The 26,436-nt window shown below is 34.6% G+C and overlaps 2 protein-coding genes across 2 annotated transcripts; both read right to left on the bottom strand.

Annotated features, from left to right (window-relative positions):
* Positions 1 to 4,048: 4,048 nt before the first annotated feature.
* Positions 4,049 to 8,719, bottom strand: LOC149552027 ((S)-8-oxocitronellyl enol synthase CYC2-like). Its single transcript, XM_089787508.1, has 3 exons — positions 8,535 to 8,719; positions 8,266 to 8,344; positions 4,049 to 5,468 (listed from the first exon to the last, which is right to left on the bottom strand). The coding sequence occupies exons 2-3, from the start codon at positions 8,308 to 8,310 to the stop codon at positions 4,317 to 4,319; spliced, it is 1,197 nt and encodes a 398-aa protein (XP_089643634.1). The 5' UTR covers positions 8,311 to 8,344; positions 8,535 to 8,719; the 3' UTR covers positions 4,049 to 4,316.
* Positions 8,720 to 19,782: 11,063 nt separating this feature from the next.
* On the bottom strand, positions 19,783 to 22,590 carry LOC149552026 ((S)-8-oxocitronellyl enol synthase CYC2-like). The gene is made up of 3 exons (XM_089787506.1): positions 22,447 to 22,590; positions 22,188 to 22,241; positions 19,783 to 21,087 (listed from the first exon to the last, which is right to left on the bottom strand). The coding sequence occupies exons 2-3, from the start codon at positions 22,230 to 22,232 to the stop codon at positions 19,939 to 19,941; spliced, it is 1,194 nt and encodes a 397-aa protein (XP_089643632.1). The 5' UTR covers positions 22,233 to 22,241; positions 22,447 to 22,590; the 3' UTR covers positions 19,783 to 19,938.
* Between the last annotated feature and the right edge of the window lie 3,846 nt (positions 22,591 to 26,436).

Below are 26,436 nucleotides of genomic sequence, written 5' to 3'. Positions count from 1 at the left end.
TTATCATTATATTTTTCAACACCACACAAATTACCATAACAATGCACGTTGAAGTAAAAGTAAATTTAAGAACTCGTCAAAAGGATATGTATGTAGATATGAATGGTTTTTCTTCTTGCATGCTTCTTTGGAATGAGTGGCCTATAACATAAAAAAGATTTTAGAAAGTAGTGCTATATAGATTTAAAAGAATAATGGGATGTGTGTGAGAGAGGGGGTTCATCTTAGAAGTCTATAACATAAAAAAAGATTTTAGAAAGTAGTGTTATATAGATTTAAAAGAATAATGTGATGTTAGAGAGAGAGAGAGAGAGGATGGATTCGGCTATGCTCCAGACAAAATGCACCTTTGAATCATCGTGTTTTTGGAGATCTAAAGAAAATGGACTTTTGGTGCATTCTATCTAGAGCATAGCCGAAGCCGATTTCAACTATGTTCAACAAATATATGATCTAAGGCCAATGACATCATTGGGTATCATTTTGGTCAACAAGGGCAATGTGTTATCATTTGAAAATGACATTCTCATGATGAAAGAATGCTAGTTACCAAGGTGTCCCCAATGTTGCTCCCAAATAGGACCATAGATTAAAGTAGACAAGATCTTACAAGCACATGTAAGTATTATCTATTAGTGATGTTAGTATTGTTAGGAAATAGAATGGTCATCATTAGGCATAAGCATAAGATATAATAATTATGGGTAAAAAATATATGAGCACTCATAATGTAAGCATCATAATCATGAAATTATCATCAATACAGTAATGAAGGGGAAAATGCTACAAAATATGTCTTACAAAGTGGGAGATAACATCTAAATAATGTAATGTATATTTATATATTTAAAGCATGGAAACTTCCATCTGTAACCAACAAGAAGTCCCAATTAATGAGTCTTGTAATGGGCCACTTTATCCCATCCAGTAGCATGAAAAGAATCATAGAGAGTCTGAAGATGAGAGTACATGGATAATATGGGTGGGAATCCATCCCAAGCATCAGACCAAAACAAAGCCTCAAAGCCTCCCTTACATATCCAGAACAGACCTCTCTTGACTAACACAACACCAATCTTCAGAGTATGCCAGACCATAGAGCCACGACCTTCAAGAGGAAGTGCAAAAATAGAGCAAGGATCAGCACCATGAAAATATTTATGGGTGATAATATGAGCCCAAAGTTGATGTTGTCCAGAGCACCATCGCCAATAAAGCTTAGCAGCCAATGCTTGACTACTCAAGGGAGTTGATCGAAGACCAAGACCACCCTCCTTTTTAGGCCTACAAACAGTCTCCCAACTAATCAAATTCCATTTAATACTATACAAATTACCACTCCAAAGGAATTTATGAGAAAGAGCATCAAACTCCTTGAGAAAGTAAACAGGAGCAGCCTAAACCATGCTTCTATAAGTAGGAAGAGCTTGAATAATAGATTGAAAAAGAGTAACCCAAGCAGTAGTAGAAAACCATCTATGAGTCAATGATTTACCTTATCCTGAAGCTTGGTAATCAAATTTTTCCAAAAGAGTCGTGGCTACCTAGAAACAACAATAAGGATGCCAAAATAAGTAAAAGGAAGCAACCCAGTCTGAAACTGTAGGATATCAACAATCCTTTACTAAATAGAATCAAGAGTGTTAAAAAAGTAAATGGAAGATTTGTGCTCATTAACTTTCTGGCCTGAAGCTGCCAAATAAATATCCAAAGTATGTCGAAAGGCTTCAACTTGCTTGATCCTAGCAAGACCCACAAGAGCAGAATCATCAACAAATTGAAGGTGAGAAAGAGTAGGTAAACCATTACCTCACCGCCACCCCTAAATAGAATTCTGGGACACCTGATACTTAATGAATCTACCCAAGCCCTTAGCCATGATGATGAAAAGATAGGGGGAGAGAGGATCACCCTAGCAGAGACCTCTAGAGGCATCAAATAGCTGGGAAGGTTGACCTTTAAGAAGAACTGAAAAAGAGGCAGAAGTAACACAACTCATAGTCCAACTCACACAGTTAGAGCTAAAGCCAAAGGTAAGAAGAATATTCCTTAGGAAACTCCATTTAACTCTATTGTAGGCCTTAGCCATATCTAGCTTAACAAACATTGATCTCTCCCTTGAACTAGCCATAGAATGAATAGCCTCAGTAGCAATAATCACCCCATCCAAAATTTGTCTTCCAGCAACAAAACTACCTTGTTCCTCTGAGATAATAATGGGAAGCCACTTTTTCAGCAATCAACTTAGTAATGACTTTGTAAACCACATTACATAAGGCAATTGGTCTAAAAAACCGCAGTTGATTAGCCCCCTCTCTTTTTGGAATAAGAGTTAGGAAAGTAGAATTCAATGCCTGAAGCATCTAGTTGCTAGAATAGAATTCCTTAACCACCTCCAAGATGCTCGGATTGGTGTTATGCATCTTTGGTGGAAGATCTCCCATTCTCTTCAGGAAACTATTCAAGTGAAGTGTGCGCTAGATGGGGGTATGGATCTGGTTGATCTTGCTATATGCAATCACCTCAATTTTCATCTTTAGGATGGGGTTGCAACTCAATGATATCAAAAAGTGCCCACGCAGCCTCGAAAATAGAGGAAAGGACAGGTGAATCAGGATGGGCATCGGAATCCTCCTCCCCATGGAGTTCTGAAAATTAACATTGATGGCTCTTCCCAAGGGAATCCAGGCCCTGCTGGTATTGGGGGAGTGGCTCGTTGTAGTTTTGGTGGCACTAAATTATTTTTCTCAGTGCATAAGGCTGACTAAACTAACAACCTCATGGAAGTACAATGTTGTTTGTGGGGATGGCACAAGATTATCTGTGAGTCTAACTCCCAATGGTGGTGAACTTGCTTTCTTCACAGAAGCTTGAGGATGTTAGTTGGCAACTGGCCGCTGTTGTTAATCAAACTCTTCTCTTTTGTACCTCTCTTGAGTTTGTTAGGTTTACTTACATTCCTCATGAATGGAACAGAGCTGCTGATTATTTGGCCAAATGGGCTTCTAGTCATGCTTCGGCCTAGAATATTATGAATAGGGGGCAGCTTCCCTTTGAGATGGTGCAAGAATTTGATGAACTTGTTGCTCATGATAGAGCTCTTTATCGAGTTCTCCTTGTTGTAATCCTTTCTGTTTTAATAAATTTGTAACCCTCTTTTTCATTAAAGCATTGAAACTTAAAATCTCAACCAATAAAGGTTTCTTCATCCATAGTCACCTATGTTGTAAACATAAATAGTTTGTAGCTACTAAAATACTCATCACAAGATGTGGCGTTTTAAGAAAATGCTTAAGATATGTGCACTACATAAATTACTTTCTTGTAGTGCTGATTTATTTTTTGGCTACGATCTATCTACACCTTTGGAATCACTTTCTTTGGAGTGCATACATTCCTACATAGCCTTCATTCACAATCAGTCATGGTTTTCCTTGTGGATACATGTATTTTCATCGACATGAAGGTTTGTGTTATTGTACAAAGTTGTGTCTCTCAATTCAGAAGTATCATTGGACCATCAATGTATTCTCCTAGATACCATAATTGAATATACGAAAATATTTACTAGTCACTTAAACAAATTTTCAAGTTAATTAATACAATGATTTTATATTATACCATTCCATTATTTTTAAACATTAACACTTTTAAAAAGATATTAAAAATAAAAAATTATATATTTTAAGATACTCACTTAATAGTAAATTTATTTAATTTTGTAAACCCACCCTACCCTCCCCCACCCCACAATTAATTATCAGTATTATACTAAAGCATTATAGTAACAATATATTTACATTTTAACGGTTGCTGTGCAAATGTTTTATCAATATTTATACCATAAAAAACATTATAGAACTCCAAAATACTATCAATGTATACATGTAAACGGTTGCTGTGCAACAACTACTTAATTTTGTTATATTTATGCTTCCAATCATTGTAAAAATAAAAAGCAAAAACTTTCAGATTTTGATCAAATATTTTTCACAGTCGACACACAAGCATCAACCTTGCTAGATGCCACTTATTTAAATCCTTGGCATGAGTGAAACGATCTTCATATTTAAACTCATCATATATAACCAGCTCTAATGCAGTCAAGGTAAATACACAGGTTTAGCTGATGAACTTTAATTTACAACCATACTGTATTGAGGACACCAGTACTCATTTAAGATTAAACTACTTCACTTAAACTTCATAACAAGTAGTATTTTCAAAGTCTAAAAGCATACAATATAATAAAGCTTACTCGAGAACTGCTACTCTTCCTACTTTCTGGCAATAGGTTTCAAGCACACAGATCAAATCTATGGAAAAAGCTTAGATGACTTCATCTTATCAATCCATGATAGGAAAGATGATTCTGTATTACGAAACCCAAAGAAACCATGCTCCTTACTCTTGTTCATGCTAAGGGCGCTCTCAAATGGAGCATTTAGTAAAATGTCTGCAAACCACCAATTTCCAACTTCCTCAATTTTGGTAGGGTATAATTTGTTTTCTTTCACAATTGCATCCCAGATAGGTCCCTTGTCTTTCATTGTTTCAGCCAGACTAAATCCTTCACCTTCATGTGGTAACATTTCCAGCTCAAATTTCTCTGCTAGGAGCTTCCACAGTCTTTTCCATTTGAGCACATCTCCATTAGAACAATTGAAGGCTTGGTTCTTAGCATTAGGCTCCACAGCAGCCCATATTTCTTGCTCTGCAATCAATTCAGCATCAGATATATCCGTAAACTGTTCCCAAGTAATTCTATTTCCTGGGTATTTGAAAGGAAGCCCCTCATGTTTGCAAATAGAAGCATAGACACAGAGAGTACCAATGATGTTCATTAAGCTCCATGGAGAGAAGCCAAATATGCCTGTAGGGCGGTGAATGGACCAAGTTAGTCCCTCTTTCTTCTTTGCAGCATCAAACAGTATGTCTTCAAGCGTGTAGTAGAAATTAGGCCCAGGTAGCCTAGGAAGCTCTTCATGAAAGGGTGGTTCATGGGGCTGAATATTTCGATTTTTTGTAATATTATCAAATGGGCCAAGGTAGTGTTTCCCACCAGTCTGCAGACAGATGTGCTCAAGATTTTCAGCGTTAGGCAATAGAGCGTCTAAGACATTACTGAACATCCTTCCATTGGCTTCACAGTTCTCTTCCTCTGTCTCTCTATTGACCCAACAAACCCAAAAAAGATGAGTCACATCCTTCAAAGTGGAAATCCTTTCTATGGTTTCTCCCCTGTTCAGCACATCACATTGAATGTATTCAACTGGATTATCTGGAGACCAATCAGGCTTAGGCCTCCTTGCAACACCATAAACTTTCCAGGGTCCACCAGGAGTGTCTGACAAAGGCAAGATTTCAGCCAAGCTGTTGCCCACAATTCCTGTGACTCCAATAATGAGGGCTACTCTTTGCTTGTCAGATTTTATTTCTGAGCCTTCAACGTTTTGCTGGCCTCCGCCCTGCATGTAAACAAAATGTCACATACACAACTTTGCTAGATAATACAGCAGTAAGTTAACCCAAATTATGGAGTTCATTCATTATTTCCCATTTGGGTGGGGGTGAAAATATAATTCTATTGCTAAGAAATGGACAAGAGTTTAGCAAGAGGAAGGAAATATTTTAATATTCAATTTCTGATCTCATTTTCTTACCACCAACAATCATCCTACAGTTTACTACAAGCTAGACATGCAAATTAAGTTAGTGTCCATTTGTTTGGACTTCAAACCGATATGTAATATATTCTATTGGTGACAGATTATGATGCAGCACAGAGCTGCGAATGACACCGGCTCTTTTCCATGGTCAAACCCAAAACCCTGAATATAACAAAGCATGTGGACCAAAAAGACTACAAAGCTTGAAACAAAGGCAATGCCAAGTCAGGAAGGGAAATCACTCATGCTGAGTGAGCGAAGATGAGAATAATAGGCTTCTATCGTTCATCTGGGATAATTTTCTTCGTGACTCCATTGCGATGTCCTTCTGCTGGACTAGTCTATATTCTGTCCTGAATTTAGAAAATCAGATAAAACACAGCATAGCATATAATATAGTTAATGATGCAGTCTTGGTTTTAGAATGAGATAAGAAACCCACAATCAAGTTAGGCAACATTACAAATGCAGTTCATGAAATAAATCTATTATTAAAACACAAAAATTATATATTAATCAGCAGCATGTCTGACTGGCATGTGAATCTCAGTCATATAAGATATGGCCTAAAGAGGAGGGGATGTTAACAAATCCAAAGATCTCCAATGATGTAAGAATAGAGAAAGATTGCATGGACGGAGAATGGCTAAGGCACCCTACCATGTCTCCTTATTGCATATCTTATATGGAAAAGAACATATAAATCAGATTTACCACTTATTGATGAATATATGATTTCATTGTTCTAAATAATTAGAATTCTTTCATGGACTGCATCTGTAATGTTATCTAACTTGAAATTGCGGGTTTCTAAAATGGGCCCAACTCATCTTATTTCTAAGAAATATATCTCTAACCACATTATTACTTTGTATAATCTGCTTTTGTAAATATTAAAACAAAATATAGAGTGGTCCAACAAGAAGACTACATTCATTCATCTTCCATGATCAGCCAATCTCCAAGATCTCCATAACAATCCCATGTGCTCTATCATCACTAAAAATATTCCCTTGAATCAGCTTTGTTCTTTTAGTTCAGCAGGGATTGCGACAGTACGAGAGCAAAGCTGCTACGCTTATTTTGTCTAGTAGCAAGTGCAAATTTTTTTGAGGGAACTGATGGCCCCATTCAATTGCTAATATATGACAATATGACACAATTAATCATGTGTTTGGTTAATTCTACAATCTCTATTAAATTATATATTCACTTATTTTAAACAAATTTATTGGACTTCTCTTAAAGGTATGGATGAATAATTCTATGCCTCCAACATTTGGAACGTAGTATGAATGGAAAACAAGGAAGCAAGGACTTAAAAAGAATGATACAATTCATACGTTATCTTCTACATTAAAAGTTAATTTGATTTTTTTTCATGGATGTAGGAATTGAATTTAAGACTTCTTATTACTGTTGGGATGCTCTGCTACTAAGTCATCTATATCTTCTTGTTAACAGATCATCTTCAGTTCTGGTATGGCTGATGAAATATTATTGAAAATGGAGCCATAATTGAAATAAAGATGAACCAGTACCATCAATATCTTCTTGTTAACAGATCATCTTCAGTTCTGGTATGGCTGATGAAATATTATTGAAAATGGAGCCATAATTGAAATAAAGATGAACCAGTACAAAAGTGGACTGGCAGTTTATTATCAGAGCACCTCAGAAGTAAATGGGAGATCATAGACTTCTACTTGATTTGTATAAAAACTAAGTTTCCATTATGTATAAAGTGGTGTAAGGTTTATGTTATTCTTTAAGCTTTTGCTTGTGCTAGTCATATTTGAATTAAGAATGGACCAATCATAAAGAGGGTTGATAGTTTAGTAGCAGAAGATCCCAACAGTAAATAGAAGTTCTTCAGTTAAACTCCTAATTGGTCCATACAAACTTTAACATGGTGGTAAGGATAAAGAACTTAAGGTTAGAGTCAAGTTTAGAACCTCCCATTTGTTGTTGGAATGTTTTTCCACTAAATTACCAGCCCCATTATGACTGATTTATCTTCCCTAATCATTACCACGAAACTGAAAGAATATAGACTCACCAAAATCAAACCGATCTTTCCCCCTTCCCACAAATAGTTAAAATAGTTAAAGTTGATTCTTCATGAAAATTGGGTGCATACCTCAACCTTGCACTTTATGCTTTTAAAAATGATTATCTTCACAATTGCTTATTCTTTTTATTGATGTTAATCAGAACATCGTCCTACTGTTTTGCATTAGGCTATGATTCTTTACTTGTTAGGATTGCCAAAGCCCTGAGCCTCACCAAACTTCAGATTGCGGACAATAACAACTAGATTGCCCAACTGAGTACTTAACTAAGAGAATAAATATAAAAATATGAAGCTATCTGGAGCCTATTAAAGCTAGAATTCATCTTTCCTGCTAATTAAAACCCCAATTAACATGTATTTTCTACAAAGGGCATTAATTAAGGAGTTGGGTTCCAACGCACAGACAGTGTGGCCTGTGGGGTTAAAAGCTACTTTGCTGCATTCAATTATCTCATAGTTTACCTCTCTATCTATCGCAAATAGATCAAATTAAATAAACATATGGACAATCAAAATACTTACAGCTCTAGAACTAAGAGCGCCTGTCCACCAGGAATACCAACTCATTGTGATGGATCAAAAAATAAACCCGAATGGTAACCTGCCATCACAAATATCACTAGACATAAGATGGGTAGAACTAATACATTTTCCTCCGCTATTCTATCCATGAATGGGGGAACTGCAAGCCACAGAACTAAGAAAAAAATTCAAAAACAATAAATAAGGATGAAACAAAAAAACACACATCGGCAAGATTTAATGACTACATAGGATTTCTTATCTTGTACCTGAAAATGAAACGAATGGAGCTAGACGATCTGGAATTTTTTGGGCTTGTCAACAGTGTGTTGGTTCGCGCTTAGCGTCTGCTTAATTTAACAAAATTCGAACATTATTTGTGAAAGACTATAAAATTCGATTATTTTAGAACTCCTTTAATGGCGCCGAAGTCGGAAAATTTCTAGAATGAAATAAATTGAGGAAGTAAATATCATTTTTAGAATTTTAAAAAGAGAAGAATGTGCAAGAAACTCCTAGAAGTGGTCCAAAAGGAATGATGAAGTATTGTGGATTTTTTTTTGGAGGAAAGGAGAGGTCATTATAATTTGCCAACTTACATAAGCGTATTTGAATTAAAGTGTTAAAAAGTGTATTAGGTACAACTTAATTAAGTGATAGTTACATATGTGTGTTTTTTTATTAAGGGTCAAAATAGGTTTTTTTATAGGGAATTCGAAATTTTAACAATTACTACAAAATATTAAAAATAGTTCACCACTTTAAACAATGTGCACCCCCACACAACCAGCAACCCACTGCGAAACCAACACAATACTGACCGAGGCCTACAACAAAACCAAACTACAGACCTATCCATTGGACTCAAAAAGACAAAAAGAGTAGTAAGCTAGACAAACAACTAATCACACTTTAGGTTGGCACAAGAGCCATCTCTTCTTGCATTTCCTTGATCTTTTCGATGACTGCTTTGACATCCCCTTTGTCTAGCTCGTCATTCTTGGCCTACAACTTCCTTCTTGTTCACCTAGTTCTTTTTAAACTAGGAGACTCTTCCACACCCTTAGGGTCATCCAAGTCCAACACCATGATCTTGTTCACATTCAAATCAACAATACCTACAATTTTATTCAGTAGATATATATGTTAAATATTATATTGAAAATATAAAATAAAATAAAATGTAATCTTCCCTTTGTTGATCCACGGCGAAGTAGCGTGCAAGGTCAAAGAGGGGACTACATGGATATGTGAGTATGGTGGTAGTGAAAGTGGGAGTATGGGAAGGGAAAAAATATGTATAGAGTGATTGATGGTACGGATGGAAGAAGGGAGGTGAGATATGTACAGAAAGTTTGAAGGGAGTAGAGGGAGTGTGGTGATGGCAAGTACAGAGGGAGAAGTTGTACCGAGGGGAAAGTAGTGTAAAGCCTTACGACTAGAAGGTTGCACAGTCTAGGGGAAATGCTGATGTGAAATTCAAGAATGTGAAAACTAATATAGATGATTGAATTCCAAATGTTTTACAAATACAAAATGTACACCAAATGCATATATGTAACAAATTATCACTCAAGCACAATATTATATTCCTGAACAAAGGTGACACCTACATGCCACACTAAAATACCCCTTCAAAGAAAACTCCTAAGGGTTTACAAAATAATGTTGACAGAGCAAACACCTAGGATAATTAAATAAAATTGGGCCCCTTTATTAATTGTATCAATTAATTAAATAAGTCCTTGTGATATTATTTAATTTTAGGACCATTTATTAAATAACCTAATGAAGATATTTTATTGAAAATTTGGGACATTACAAATCCTCATCATGCAAAGATTGTTTTCCCTCAAGCAATCCATCATCAAACGGTTTGACCATTGCAACTCCAGAATCCCAAACCAAGCACAAATAGTTGTATATACTGAAGTATTCATGTCACATCTTGATCATGTACACATACTTGGATGTAGGTGAGAAAAGTAAATATCCATCAAGCTTTTTTTGTGCCACTCTGAAATAGACATGGCCAAGTCCAGAGTCCTTAGGATCCTATTGATACATTCTAATGATCATATCCAAAGCCTTCATACCTTCATGCTCATAGCTTGGGTACAACTTGTAGTTTCCATGAGGATGTCCCTCACACAAAGATGTAGAAATTATGTATGCCTCAAGCTCAGCCAAGGGGTAAACTCCGTGTTCAACCAATTCTAAAGATTGCTCCTACAAACAATCCTTAATCAAGTCTGCATCACCAGGAAGATGAACAACTACCGGTAGAGCCTTCTTATCTAGAGAGTCATTGGTAGAACTCATATTTCCATTAGGTTCATCATCGAGTTTTGGTTCAATGCTATTTGCACAAGTGTCTTCTTCCAAAATCTTTTCCTTCATCTTGGACTTGAGTATGAAATGGATTATGTCTTTGTAGTAGATGATGTCATCAATTAGCTTGAATCAATCGTCCTGAATATCGTCATATTTCAATTTGCATGTAAAAGTGTTCTTAGAGTATTTGACCAATAGATGTGCCTTCCAATCAGCTAGAAACTAAGAGAGACCATATGGCATTGTTGGGTGCCATAGTGTGATCCAAGTCTAGACTCTCAATTCCCCCAACAAGCTGGTAGAATCACCAGCTCTAATACCATTGTAATGTTCCTGTCATTGACCCTACATTGTATGGGGTCCATGAGGGAGTAGTGCACATGGTCAAACAGGGGACCATATGAATATGTGGGTATGGTAGTTGGGAAAGAGGGAGTATGGGAAGGGGAAAAGTTTGTACCAAGTGATTGACAGTACAGATGGAAGAGGGGAGGTGAGATGCATACGACAAGTTTGAAGGGAGTGTGGTTGTTAGTGTAAATAATTAATTATTATTACACTTTACTTAAGTTTACTTAGGTTAAATGCATTATTTTATTATTTGTCATATAGATACCTAGGAGTATGTGTAGTCATATAAGTTGTCTTGGTGACAACACAGGAGTTTGCATATATATTTGAGTTGTCATGTAGACAACACAATTGTTCGCACTCTAATTAAGCACATGGTGTCTACAACATCTCTTTACAAGATACACCTATGTAAGATTATCCTCTCATCATCACACAAACTCCTGTACTCAATGGAGGATAATCCACTCTTGGTGGACATGTGCTTAGTTGTGAGGCTTATCACTTTGCTAACTCTTAGTCATTCTAGATGCCTTTATATACAAGTACTTCTAATGTGTATGTACATATGATATTCTTATTATTGTTATTCTGATCATCAATTATTGGTCCATATTGTGCTAGTGTTTAAGCTTCTTGATCTTGGTGTTATTTTGCCCTAAGGCAAATTCTTACAGTGGTGATGGTCAGTACGAAGGGAGAAGTTGTGCTAAGGGGAAAGTAGTGTGAAGTTGTACGAGTGGAAGGTTGGATAGTCTGGGAGAAATGTCGATGTAAAATTCAAGAATGTGAAAACTAAAATAGATGATTGAATTCCAAAAGTTTACTAAATACAAAGACTTACAAATTATCACAGAAGCACAATATTATATCCCTAAACAACAATGACACCTTGATTTTCCAAATCCAAGCAAGGTAGTACAAAGGTCAGAATAAGGTGAGGGTTGAATCCCACCGAAACCATGAGAGCCAAGTAGGGAAGATATCTCACCTTCGCAATGGCGAACACCAGAGAACTCCAACTAGAATATATTGAACGAAGAAAATAACCCAAATCACATACTAACAACTACCTACATGTCACACTTAAATACCCCGTCACAGATAAATCCTAAGGGTTTACAAGAGAATCCCTACACAACGAACACTTAGGATAATTAATAAAATTAGGCCTCTTTATTAATTAAATCAATTAATTAAATAAGTCCTTGTGATATTATTATTTAATTTTAGGACCATTTAATTAATTAACCTGATTAAGATATTTTATTAAAATTTTGGGACATTACAAAATAGTCATAATAACTCAATATGTCATAATAAACATAAATAACAAGTGAGATCATGTAAGTCATGTATAAGCTAGTAGAATGAATACATTTGATCTTGATTGTTGATTTATCTTCTTTATAAATGTAAGACTTATTCAAAAATTAGGGTTTGGATTAGTGTCATGTTGTGGTTAAAGCTCAAATTAGGATTGAAGTTTCATTAAGATTAAATTTAGCATTATGATTAAGAATTGGTCTGAATTAGTGTTATGAAAAATCATGCTACCAAACTTGGATATTGCAATTAAATTCTAATATTGCATTGTTCATGCTAACCATCCATTTCAATGCGTTAATAGGTGATGACCCCTTCCAAGCTCAATTTTATCAATTATATTAAGTGTTATTTAATGTAGTTTGATATGGTAAAACATCTACTAGGAAATAAATTAAAGAATCTTCAATGAGACATGCATACTAGTCAAGCTTGAAAACTACAAGAATATCAAAGGATCTTAATTAAATCAACAAAGTTAAACTATGACCAACATAAAAAAACACTCATTTGGATTCATCATACTTAGGCAAGTTTTACTAAACTCGTAGTACTCAATAAATAGGATGCCCCTCGTATTCTAATTAATCTTCAAAAATACAATATTGCTTTCTCTTAAAGTCCCTTTATAGGCTTGACTAAAATGAATATTGACAATTCTTGAAGATAGCCTCAAAAATATTGTTACAAGAGACATCTATTATGATTATAATGGTATTATTAGTTTCTTCCACTTTACAAAGAAATTTGGAAATCAACTTCAAACCATGTTGGTGTTATTTCTCAAGGCATACAAATGTCTCGAGATGGATTCTAACATTTTTATCTATCAAAATCGATTAAAGCTTGCTTGCTTTGAGTTTTAAGCAAGCTCATCGATCACCACCAAACTTGAGGGCCATGCATCTACCAAAATGTCTTTGCTCCCAAGCCCCCCACATTCACCACCAAATGATCTTTGTTCGCCCACTCCAACAAAAAAAAGCCTTCTACATATATATTTTGGGTATTCTATTAGGCCATACAAAAACAATAAAACAAGTCATTTTTTATTTTCATAATGTTAAATATATAAATTATGCTTTGCTTATACTTTTTTCATCTAAACTAATTTAGCACTATACTCAATATTTATTTTTAGTCATTTTAAGGATAAATTAATGCCGTATTAAGAAGATAATATATTAGACCTTATAAAAATGAATGTTGAAATAAAATAAAGTTAAATTTAGTAAAAATTTTGATGTAGATATATTAAGATATAGGTTTGCATATGATTCATGAATCTGTCAAAAAATTAGTAATTATCAAATGATTGTTTGGAGTTTAAATATCATAGTTTAATTTATTATAGTGGTCCATTTTTTAATTGTAAAAATGAATCTAATATGCAACAACAAATCTAGTCTAGGTTTTTTACTCTAACTTTTGATATATGAATATGTTCTATATTGAATGTTTATATTTTTTCCTTCTAGATCATGAATTCTAATGATTTACTTTAGCTAATTAGTATTGTTTAGGAATATATTTGGAGAGTTTGTTATGCTAATGTTGATTCTTCTTTGGTCAATCCTCAAGAATCTAAGGAAATACATGATGACTAATGGAATTTTATAGTTTATAATATAAAAATCATTTCCTTTCCATAAATTCATTTTCTTATTGCCCAACCTTTTGAGTGTCATGTGTGACTTTCCATAACCAAGGGAAAATACCACAATGATGGGTCTTGTACTTGTTAAGATAGGTGCAAATCTTGGGATAGTTGTTACTTCTTTTTCGCAATTTGAAAGTGTGAACCATATCTTAAATACATGAAGGGATAATTTTATGTAAGAGCATCCTTGGGTCATTGGAGATCTTGCATCACCCATAATTGTCTTCTTTCAATTTATTTGTTTATTGTTTATTTAGATAGTTTCCCTATTTTTTTGGCTTGCAATTGATCCAGTTGGTTATTTTTCCTCTATGATTCTGATGACATGGTCTAGGCATTATGAAGGTCTTATATCTATCTTTGCATAGTATTTAAATGTTTCTAGATGAAGTTATCTTAAGATTGGTCCAACCCTATATTGACTTTCCTATTCTAATAGTCAACGTGGCAAGTTGTAACTTGTGATGAAGATTCACAACATGCAAAGACAATTGGCACATTATTCTATGTTTTAACACATTTAATCAACCATCTTGTATGTTCGCAAAACACAATGCATTCATGTGGGGTTGTTCTTATGATTTGGGTCTTGACCTATCTATTTGTAATATGTTTCCTTTGTCTTTGAAATTAATGATTAGATAAGCCAACCTATGGTTGCTGATCTTGTATATAAGTAGGGTAGTGGTTCTAGTTTAGGAAGGGAGAAGTGTGGAAAGTATGCTCCATGGTTAGGAAGTAGAATAGATTCATAGAAGCAACTGAGATAACTCTAGTATGTTTGTAGTTCCATAGTTTTGGGGAATGATCAGTTATAAACCTATAGTAATTGTATATTAACAATGTCTATATAATATATGCATTTGCAAGCCAACTTGATGATAATCTAGTGGTATTTCTTCCAAGTTTGTTCAATGATTATTAGTTTTATGTGGAATTCATGCTATTGCATATTCTTTTTGCAAGATTAGACATGTCTTTTAGGAATTCTTTGTCCTTGAATATGTCAAGTGGTTTCAAAGTTGGTTGTTGGTTGTACATTAGAGTATAAGAAGCACTTGGAGTCTGTCACCTTAAATTGCATGTCTTGTTATTGTGGAGTGACAAAAGCTAAATTTATGATCTATATCAATTGAAGACTAGTTCAAGATGGCAAGAAGGATTGGTTATTGAAAGATTAACAACCCATCGACATCTAGTTGGGTTCTTTCCTAGTGGACAATCAACAAGCTCCCAGGTCTTATTTTCCTATAATGATTTCATCTCCTCATTCATAGTAGCTTTCCACATTGGATCAGCTAAGGCTTCCTGCACATTGTTAGGAATAAATACAGTAGATAGTTGATTTACAAATGACTGATTTGATACTGACAAAAAATGGTTAGACACATAATGACTCATAGGATATTTAACTTTACTAGAAAGTTCAGGTTCACATGTGGATTTAGGGATACCTCTGGTGAGACGCTGAGGTAGTTATTTTCTAGATGGTTTAGGAACATCCTTAGTAAGCAATTGGTGTGGTGTGAGGGACTCGGATAGAGGTGGACCCACAACTTTAGTTTCTGGGTGTTCATCACTACTTTGATCGAAAGTTTCACCTACTTCTTGATTAACAAGTTCAAAGAGTTCCCCTTCTTCAGAGATTTCCAAGGTGCCCACTGTAGAACCAGAATCAGTATGCAAAGAACATTAACAAATAAAGTAAACATTCACAAACCAAAAACTAAATTCACATATATGCTTAGACAAAGGAAGAAAACAAGAAGTGCAAACCTCACAAGAAAAAGCACTCCATGCTTTCTTGATTCTGTAGATGTGTCCTTTTGCTGTGGATGTATGCTCAAGATGCTCAAAAGCTTGCTTCAATGGAGATGGGTAATGGCAAATTGGTAGCTTTGTGAGCTCTCAATTTGGCATTATAAGGGTAATATTGATGGCTTTGGTTCTCCAAATAGCATGGTAACTTTAGCTCAAAGATTGTTGATGAAATGGCTTGGGATGGGATTCAATTTATAGGCTAAGGGGTAGAGGGATGGAGGGCTTAGATGCAAGGATGGATGAAGGCTTAAGGAGGGCTAAGATGCACTCAAAGGAGAGCACATGGATTGTGCTTGTTTAGCACCAATGGGAAGGTGACACTTGTCACAAGGAGGATGAGTGTGAGAGGGTAGGGTAAAGGGTTGGTTAAAGACATGATGAGTGGGGTTGAGTATGTAAGAGGGATGTAAGAGGAATGAGTGTGGAAGAGGGAAGAGTGTGGAAGATGGGTGTAAGAGTCATGAGTGGGCTTGTAAGAGTCTTTATGTTTTGTAAGAGCACTCATGACTTAGTGGTTGGGTTTTTTTGAGGGGAGACTTTGGTTTGGATTAGGAAAGTCTTAAACTTGTTTAAGGAATGTGACAACATTAGGGGGTGGATTAGGCTTGGGTTTAGGATTAGATTAGGGATGTTAGAGATGTGCAAGTGGATGGCATTAATGAGGGTGGGTGAGTTAGTGGCTAAGCTTGGTTAGTATGGGTGGATGGGGTGGATTAGGCTAAATGGAGGATTAGAGATAGGTTAGGGGTTTTTGAATTTGAGGATTTCATTTATCAAATAGATTTATTTAATAAATGGGGATTTTTGGAATTAGATAGAAGAATAGGATTTAATTGATAAATAATAGATTATTTGATTTATCAATTAGGACTATAGATGATTAATTAAATTAATCAACTAGGGGATGACAAAGGATTAATTAAATAAAAAAATTTAATTAATGATGCCTTTAGAGATGGCTAAATTAGATTACCAAAGCAGTGTAATCAAATTTAGGTGTCTACACCCACATCTTCAGAGATGTGAACATCCACATCTTCAGAGGTGTTATCCACATCTTCTGAAATGTCCAAGCTACCTACATCTTCAGAGATGTCATCATCATAGTCTAGAGTCTGAATTTCCTTTTGGTACTCCCCCTGAAGTTCAGGCTCAGAGGAAAAATACATCGAGTCTTCATGAAAATCTACATCCAATGTAATAAAAATTTGTTGGGGTGGAGGATGATAGCATCGGTACCCCTTTTGATAAGTAGCATATCCTAGAAAGACACATTGCAACACTCGAGGATATAACTTGTTGTGCTGATGCTTATGGAGGTGTACGAAAGCTACACAACTAAAGACATGAGGAGGTAAATTTGGGACAGCTAGAGCAACAACCGCCTCAGCGAGAGCCAGGGATAGTGTCTAGAAGTCAATAGTGCTGGAGGGTACCCAGTTGATCAAATATGTTGCAAAGGTAAGTGCTTCACCCCAATAGGATAATGGTATATGGGCTTCTATTAGAGAAGCCCGAACAACCTCCAACAAGTGACATTTTTTTCTCTTGGCTACCCCATTTTGCTAAGGTGTATTGGAACAAGTAGTTTGATGAATAGTTTCGTGTGCTTCTAGATACTACTGAAGTTCAGAACTCAAATATTCACCTCCATTGTTACTGCGAAGAACTTGAACTTGTGCATTGTATTGAGTACGAATCATGTTATAAAATTTTTGAAATAACAAGTTCACATCACTTTTAGACTTCATTAAGCATACCCAAGCCATCCTAGTACAATCATCAATAAAAGTAACAAACCAAAGTGATCCACCCAAGGTAGTGACTTTGGACGGACCCCAAACATTAGAATATATGATCATAAATGGAACTGGACTTTTTTTCAAAGTTAATGGAAAAGAAGCATGATGGCTTTTTGCAAGTTCACAAACTTCATATAGGGAGCTAGAAACATCAAATTTTGCAAATAAACTAGGAAATAATTTCTTCAGGTAACCAAAGGAAGCATGTCCCAGAAGTTGATTCCATAACTAGATTTCAGATTTTTGCTTGTCCCCCTCAAAGCCATCCGTCGCTAGAGCTTGACACAGCTTGTCCAAACTCTTTGACACCAAGTCCAAGTAATACAACTTCCCTCGCCTAACACTACAACCAATAGTTTTCTTCGTTTGGATGTCCTTAAACACATAGAAATCAGGCCAAAAAATTACAACACAAAGTAAAGCAGTGGTGATTTGGGAAACTAACAACAAATTGTAATCCAAAGACGAAACTACTAAAATAGAATCTAGATTCAAATTATCAGTGAGAGGTAAGGATCCTTCTCCAATAGCTAGGGCCGGAGACCCATTGGCAGTGGAAACAAATTTTTGTGAGGACAGTTTAAGGGATGAGACCTGTCTAGAATCAAATGTCGTATGATTCATAGCATCAGAATCAATTATCCATGCACTATTAGAAACAAGTGTAGACATATTTAAAGACTTACCACCATTACCTACTAATGTTGAGATCTGTCTAACAAGTTCAAAGCAGTGACTTTTGGTATGACCAGTTTGATTGTAATGAGTGCATTTGTAGGTGGATTTATTAACACCATTAGTGATCTTAGGCGGATTTTGAGGAGGCCCATTCTAATTTGATCAGTTTTGAGTCACCATGGCTGAAGCATTAGTCTTTTCTGGTTCTCCAATCATTGTTGTGCATCGAACAAATTCATGGTGGACCAATGCTTAACATGCTTCTAATTTGGGGATAGGATCCTTTCTCAAAGTTCCACCATGAACTTATTTGAAGTCACCATCTAATCTAGCAACAAAAATATGCACCCTTTGTCACTGAACTGATTTTTGGTAAGATTCAACATCATTCTCACTTTCCATGATCACTTTATCACGATGATCCAACTCACCAAAAATCTTGGTTAATTCTCCATAATACACAAAGAGTGTTCTGCCAGTCTGCTTGGCAGAGCAAGCCCTCTGATTCAAGACAAACACCTGCAATTCATCTGCTCTATCATAAAAAGCCTTAGAAAGATCTTTCCAAATATCTTGAGTGGTGGGTAAGCGAATGTATCACTTCATAATTTCTGGGGACATAGATATCAACAGTCATCTTTTGGCCTTTTGATTGTCTGCATACCACTTCTCATATCCATCATCCTTCTTGATAGGTGGCCGTGAGTTACCACGAATGAAAGAGAGTTTCTCCTTCCCAACAATATGCATCTCCATGATTTGAGACCACAAATCATAATTTGTTTCATTGAGTGTAATCCTGCCTTGAACGATGAACCTTCATATTGAATAATAATGGGAGCAGATTTTCTCTCAAATACTTCTGAATCTAAATTGACCATGGTTCCATGAAGGGATACAAATGATTCAAGCTTCAAAGCTCTAATACCAACTTGAAAATCAGAAATCAAGAAGAATATTTTTCATTCTTGTATTCACATAAAACTGTATAGGTACATATATAGTTGTGCGCCATATGCATATAGCTACAGAAAAGGAAAGAATCAATTTAGGAAAGAATAAGGAAAGGAAAAAATCAATTTAGGAAAGAATAGTTTAGGAAAGAATCAATCCAATATTAGAAACAATCCAATATTGCAACAGATATGCCCCACCTTCTCAGAAGGCCTGACAGCTAAACAAGTGTGTAGATTGATGGATTGTTCATGTTTTGTTTTTGGAAAACTAAAATTACTATTATATTACCAATGTCTATTGACCAAAAATATTATTAAATTTTTAAATAATTTAATAATTGAAAGGAATAATACTCTTTTTTATTATTCTAGGGCACAATCCCAACCTCATTCCTTTTAAACTTTTTGAAAGTAGTTATAGTTTTTTAACTTTATTGTTAATATCTAAAGAAATTTGTCAATAATAAACAAATAATCATATATAACCGGCTCTGATGCAGTTAAGGTAAATACACAGGCTTAGCTGATGAACTTTTATTTACAACCATACTGTATTGAGGACACCAGTACTCATTTAAGATTAAACCACTTCACTTAAACTTCATAACAAGTAGTATTTTCGAAGTCTAAAAGCATACAATATAATATAACATTACAACTAGACTCAATACCAGCTAATTAGCTTATTCAAGACCTGCTACTCTTCCTACTGTCTGGCAATAGTTTCCAAGCACACAGATCAAATCTATGGAAAAATCTTAGATGACTTCATCTTATCAATCCATGATAGGAAAGATGATTCTGTATTACGAAACCCAAAGAAACCATGCTCCTTACTCTTGTTCATGCTAAGGGCGCTCTGAAATGAAACATTTAGTAATATGTCTGCAAACCACCAATTTCCAACTTCCTCAATTTTGGTAGGGTATAATTTATTTTCTTTCACAATTGCATCCCAGATAGGTCCCTTGTCTTTCATTTCTTCAGCCAGACTAAATCCTTCACCTTCATATGGTAACATTTCCAGCTCAAATTTCTCTGCAATGTGTTTCCATAGTTTTTTCCATTTGAGCACATCTCCATTAGAACAATTGAAGGCCTGGTTCTTAGCATTAGGCTCCACAGCAGCCCATATTTCTTGCTCTGCTATCAATTCAGCATCAGATATATCCGTAAATTGTTCCCAAGTAATTCTATTTCCTGGGTATTTGAAAGGAAGCCCCTCATATTTGCAAATGGAAGCATAGACACAGAGAGTACCAATGATGTTCATTAAGCTACATGGAGAGAAGCCAAATATGAGTGTAGGGCGGTGAATGGACCAAGTTAGTCCCCTTTTCTTCTTTGCAGCATCAAACAGTATGTCTTCAAGCGTGTAGTAGAAATTAGGCCCGGGTAACCTAGGATGCCCTTCATGAAAGGGTGGCTCATGTGACTGAATGTTTCCACTGGTCAAACTATCAAATGAACCCCAATAATGTTTTGAACCAGTCTGCAGACAGATATGTTCAAGATTTTGGGCATTAGGCAGTAGTGCATCTAAGACATTATTGAACATTCTTCCATTGGCTTCACAGTTCTGGTCCTCTGTCTCTCTACCAACCCAACAAACCCAAAAAAGATGAGTCACATCCTTCAAAGTAGAAATCCTTTCTAGGGTTTCTCCCCTGTTCAGCACATCACATTGAATGTATTCAACTGGATTATCTGGAGACCAATCAGGCTTAGGCCTCCTTGCAACACCGTAAACTTTCCAGGGTCCACCAGCGGTGTCAGACAAAGGCAAGATTTCAGCCAAGCTGTTGCCTACAATTCCTGTGACTCCAATGATCAGAGCGACCCTTTGCTTGTGAGATCTTATTTGTGAACCTTCAATATTTTGCTGGATTCTCCCCTGCGTGTAGATAAAAGTCACATACAAAATTTTGCTAGATAATACAAGACAAGAATAAGCTAGCCCAAATATTGCAACACTCGTTGTTTCCTATTTGAATGATGATGGAGTATTCACTTCTATTGATAAGAAATGGACAATTGAGTTTTAGTACAGGAGGAAATATCAGCTTCTTATCTCATCTCCATATAACCAACATTTCCCTAAACTTTACTGCAAGCTGGACATGCAAATAGATTAATGTCCAAATTTTGATACAAGACCTTTTATATAAATATAATCTGTTGGTGGCAAATAATGGATGCAGCACACAGCTGTGAGGAAGCAAAAAATGAGCATAATGGGCTTCTATTGTTCGTCTGGGATAATTCATCTTGGGGCCTCATTCATCCTCCATAATCCCAGTTCTTTAAGTTCAGCAGGGATCGTTCGAACAGAATTAAGGCATTCAAGAGCATTACGGACATAGCATGTGAAGCCATAATAACAAATTCAGAATGGATTCTAACTAAGGAATTTGTTGTTTGGAACTTGAATAATGTCTTATAGATTTCATTTCAATGGTTAGGAGGACATAATTGGCAGATATAACAATTTTTTAATATGATATTTCCCCAAAAAAATCCTTTAATCACTTTTTTCTGTTAGGAGGTCTGTCACTTAATCACTTTCCCTCTTTATCACTGTCTTTGATTCAGATATGACTCCTTTTGTTTTCACAACCATTTACAAACCTTTCAAATCACACAGATCTATTTCCCCTCCCACAAATGGTTCCAACTGATTGATTTATGGAAATTGGAATCTTCAAGAGTGATTTTTCGTGTTAAATATTTGAAGTACCTGCAGCCTATTACAACTAAAGCTTTATCTTTCCTGGAAATTAACATTTATTACAGCTAGAGTTTTATCTTTCCTAGAAATTAAAGCCCTAATTTAACATTTATTTTCGTCTTCGGAGACTTCTGATAAAATTAACATTTATTTCCTACGAAGGACTTCGATTAACGAGTTGTGTTCGATTGCAGAGCAACGTAGCCAGTAGGGTTGATAACTACTTTGTTGTCTTCGATTAAAATACGGACAACTAAAATACTTACAGCTCTAGAACCAAGAGCGCTTGTCCACCATGAGTACCAACTCATTGTGAGTACCTGTCGTAACACATAAACCAAAACACAAGATGGAGATGCATAGCAGGCATAAAATCTATATTTTAATTCGGTATTCCATCCAACAAAAGAAAAAGGGAATTGCAAGCAGCAGGAGTAGGAAGAAATTTGCAAAACAATGAATAAAGACGACCGAAAAATACAAATCGACTCGCTGTAATTCTTCGAGGATATCCTGGATTCTTACCTCAACAAAAAAGCATAAAGCTTGAACAATCAAGAATGTCAAGCTGGTTAACAATGGGATGATTGATTTGTAGTCGGCTTGATGTCTTCTAACTTCGACTCCAATGGCATACAAGATTCAATATCATGATAACTTCTAACTTCTACTCCAATGGCATACAAGATTCAATATCATGATAACTTGTACTCCAATGGCATACAAGTTGGTCAATGTTGATAAAAATCCTAGAAGGTTAGAAATTGAGGAAGAAAATGTGATTTAGAACTGTCGGATGGGAAATTGTTATGTTGTAAAGTTATGTGAAAAAAACAGGAATTGTACGATGGGAAATTATCACGTTGAATACAATATAAGGGATGGAGGATTTTTTAAAGAAGATTTCATTTTATTTTTTTTAAAGAATGATTTAAATTTTTTTATATAAATAAGTTCATATAATAAATTTTGGGGGTGTGAAAAATGAATGGATCTTCTTTGATTAAAATTTCTAGGGATTGAAGGCAATAGGAAATCATATAGAGAATGCCTTAAATGTCCATGCGCACAGATAATACAATTTCTAATAATTATGATGAATTTTCTAACTATATTTAGGTATCAATTATTAGTCCCTGTCTTTGGTAGGAAACTAATGGAATCATTAGAGTGCATATTAGTTACATAAATCTAAAAAATTGAAGACATACTGATGTTTGCAAAAACTATATTAATTTGCATGTTTTTCTAACTCTATTAATGAATGCATTCATTACAACTTTATCTTTTTCACATTTGTGACAAGTGGATTAACTTTTTTTTCAAACAATCATTTTTATCTTCCACCTCACAAATGAATCTCTAATCAATATTAATTATCCCTATCTATTTTCCTTACCAAATTCAAATATAGAGTTAAATGTTTTATATTTCTTATTTTAAATACATTTATTATTTAAGATAGTTTATGAAAAAGAAGTCATATGAATTTATAGAGTTAAATATTTTTTAAGTTGTATAATTTAAATATTTTAATCAAATATAGAGTTAAATGTTTTATATTTCTTATTTTAAATATATTTATTATTAGTTTTACATTGATGCTTATATTTGTAATTTGTAAAATGTTATTTCTTTAAGTTTACACTATATTTTAATAGTTATCTTACCAAGTTCAAATATAAAGTTAAATGTTTTTTATTTCTTATTTTATATATATTTCTTGTTAGTTTTACATTGATGTTTATTATTGACAATTGTAAAATGTTATTTTTTAAAAGTTTGCATATGTTTTATTAGCTACTATTTTACAATTTTGCCCAATTTTTTATACCATTAATACTATCCCTCAAACTTACTACATATTTTGGTACTTTGATTTAAGTTATATATATATATATATATATATATATATATATATATATATATATATATATATATATATATATATATATTAAGTAGCTAAAAAAGTTTATCGTCAACAAATTTTTGCTAAAAATTGTAACTAATTTAATTTCCCTTTCATGCAATACTAGACTTTGGCGCATGCACCCCTTGTTAAATCACATCTAAACATGATTTAGGGTTAGACCTTAAATACAACTCCAAAGATGGCACATATATATTATGTACTTCAAGTCAACATAAAATGACTAATAGAAAGGGTTAGATTAACCTCTAATTTTGATTCAACATGTGTGTTTTGGATTTGTTTTTGTGAATTGCACAACCATCATTAGTTAGTTGTGCAAAGTATGGATCTAACACACTGGAGAAATAGAAAACCTAAGAATAAAGATCGGTCCTTGAAATTAGTGTATATGGAATCAAGACTGTATATCAACTGACCATGAATCTGAAGTCAATAATAACTTCTTTGTCCAACAAGTTACCTTCATTACAAAATCCATCATCATAAGTGTGACATTTTCAACAAATGCTTAAGAAATACAAACTACATATATATATTTTAGTGCTCATGTATGTTTAGACTAGGATCTATCTACACCTTTGGAATCCATATGCTGACTATGTTGATTCTCAATTGGTTATGGTTTTCCTTATCAATATTGAATGCATCTTAATTTACATAAAGTATGTTTAGCTTGTAAATTTGCTTCAACTTGAGCAAATTAGTTTGGTGGTTTGCTAAGACAATTTTTATTTTATATGAAGAATTTTTGGGTGTTCTAAGAAGATTTGGACGTAAATCGAAATATTCACTTAAACATGAACAATTGCACATCATCTCAATGTACAAGCATATTTACTCAATCATTTCAATAGATTTTTAAATTAGATAATACAATTAATTTATATTATACTATTCCATCATTTTAAACTTTCAAAAAAATGTTATAAAATTCAAATTTAAATATTTTTATAAATCACTTAATATTTAATTTGAATATTTTTCTATTTAATTTCCCCTAAACTTATGGAGAAATACAATGTTTTCTAAATATTTATTGAAAAAACATTATAGAACTCCAAAATACTAACACTATGTGCAACAATTACTTGATTTTGTTATATTTATATTTATGCTTCCAATCATTTTTAGCATTAAAAAGCAAATCATTCATATTTTGATCAAATATTTTTCCTATTGGACACATAAACATCAACCTTGCTAGATACACTTATTATTAGTCCTAATGTTTTCTTTTCACCTCCTATTAATTTGTCAAAGTTCAGCAAATCAGATTCTAAAGTTTGCTAAAGTTTTTATTATTAAATTAATTTATTCTTATTTTCTTATTGGTCCTTCCCAATTTTGCTGGGGTTTTGTCATTTTTTCCAATCCAAAAAATCAAAAAAATATGAACAAGGTGGGTGAAGTACATTTAATACCTGTCACCTCTACCAGACTCAGTACGGGAACACTACATATTATATGGCAACCTGTCAATCTCGTGGCACTTGTGGTTTTTTAATATGAGTGTTTTTGGCAAACAACCACACATAAAATTTAGTAATGTCGGTAAATGGCAGACGTCGTGCTGAAACTGCAGAGCGAGTTCAATGGCCGGGTTTCCACGTTATGAGCTTCTTTGATGACCAACTCTTTACTGTAATTAATCTCATCGGGGGGGACACGTGGCTACATACTGTGCCCTTCATTGGTGGCATAAATTAGAGCACCCAACATTGTTAGTGAAGTCCTTATGTGCAACGGATGAGTTTGGGCAGTCCATTAATGGTTTCAGATTCTTGTCTGTCCAGCTACTTTATAGGCCATATTTTATATTGGACCCGTAGCGTTATTATTTTTTTGTCGTGGCAGTGAGAAATTGTATGGGGCATGAAGAACATGGGTCGTATGCTTATTCAACACCATGTTTCAAATCCATTAGGAATGGATGTGCTCGTAAATGAAAGCGATATGAGTTTTTTTTGACCATGATGGAGCCATTTGTGAAGAGAAGTGCATGGTATTGTGTTGAAATTGGAGTTTTTAAAATTTTAGTCGATGCATGTTTTCATATATGAAAAGGCAAGGAGATGTGTAGTTGTGTGTCACGAATGAAAAGCAGACGAGTCTATTTTAGTTGTACAGCAATGGTTATACTTGCTGTTTTGTAGGTGAGTATTGAATTTTGAAAATGAGATCATCGGCAGTATATCGAGCTGTTACAGATACAAAAACAAGGGCTCTGTGGAGCACTAGTCCCTGCCTTTGGCAGGGTTAGCGAGAGTTGTCTGTCGCATGGGCAGGATTAACAGATAGAAGAGAATAAGTAGTACATCATAGGACACTTCAACACAGGTGTGCATGGTTTTTGCGGGTTTAAACTTAGCAATGCACATTGATAGGAACGTCTATTTGAGTGAAGTGGTCTGCTGAAAATCTCCATTGATCCAAGGAAAGGTTTTTACATGTCAACGAAGCATAGTCACACATGGATGTTTCCATAATTCTATGAATGTATTACTTCATAATTTCATAATTGATCAGAAGTCTTATCTTTTTTAGGTTTTTTTTTTGTTAACTGTTTCTTCTAATTTTTAGAT

This window comes from Cupressus sempervirens, chromosome 6 (assembly GCF_028749045.1).
Source record: "Cupressus sempervirens isolate cs-2001-9-10 chromosome 6, ASM2874904v1, whole genome shotgun sequence".
In the NCBI taxonomy this organism is placed as follows: domain Eukaryota; kingdom Viridiplantae; phylum Streptophyta; class Pinopsida; order Cupressales; family Cupressaceae; genus Cupressus; species Cupressus sempervirens.
The sequence above is the reverse complement of the archived record's forward strand: the minus strand, read 5'-3'. Positions and strand labels throughout refer to the sequence as shown.

Coding starts and splice junctions, on each gene's coding strand:
- LOC149552027 (XM_089787508.1), bottom strand. CDS start 8,310: ATGAGTTGGTATTCCTGGTGGACAGGCGCTCTTAGTTCTAGAGCT. Junction 5,469..8,265: donor GCGCTCTTAGTTCTAGAGCT/GTAAGTATTTTG, acceptor GTTTACATGCAG/GGCGGAGGCCAGCAAAACGT.
- LOC149552026 (XM_089787506.1), bottom strand. CDS start 22,232: ATGAGTTGGTACTCATGGTGGACAAGCGCTCTTGGTTCTAGAGCT. Junction 21,088..22,187: donor GCGCTCTTGGTTCTAGAGCT/GTAAGTATTTTA, acceptor ATCTACACGCAG/GGGAGAATCCAGCAAAATAT.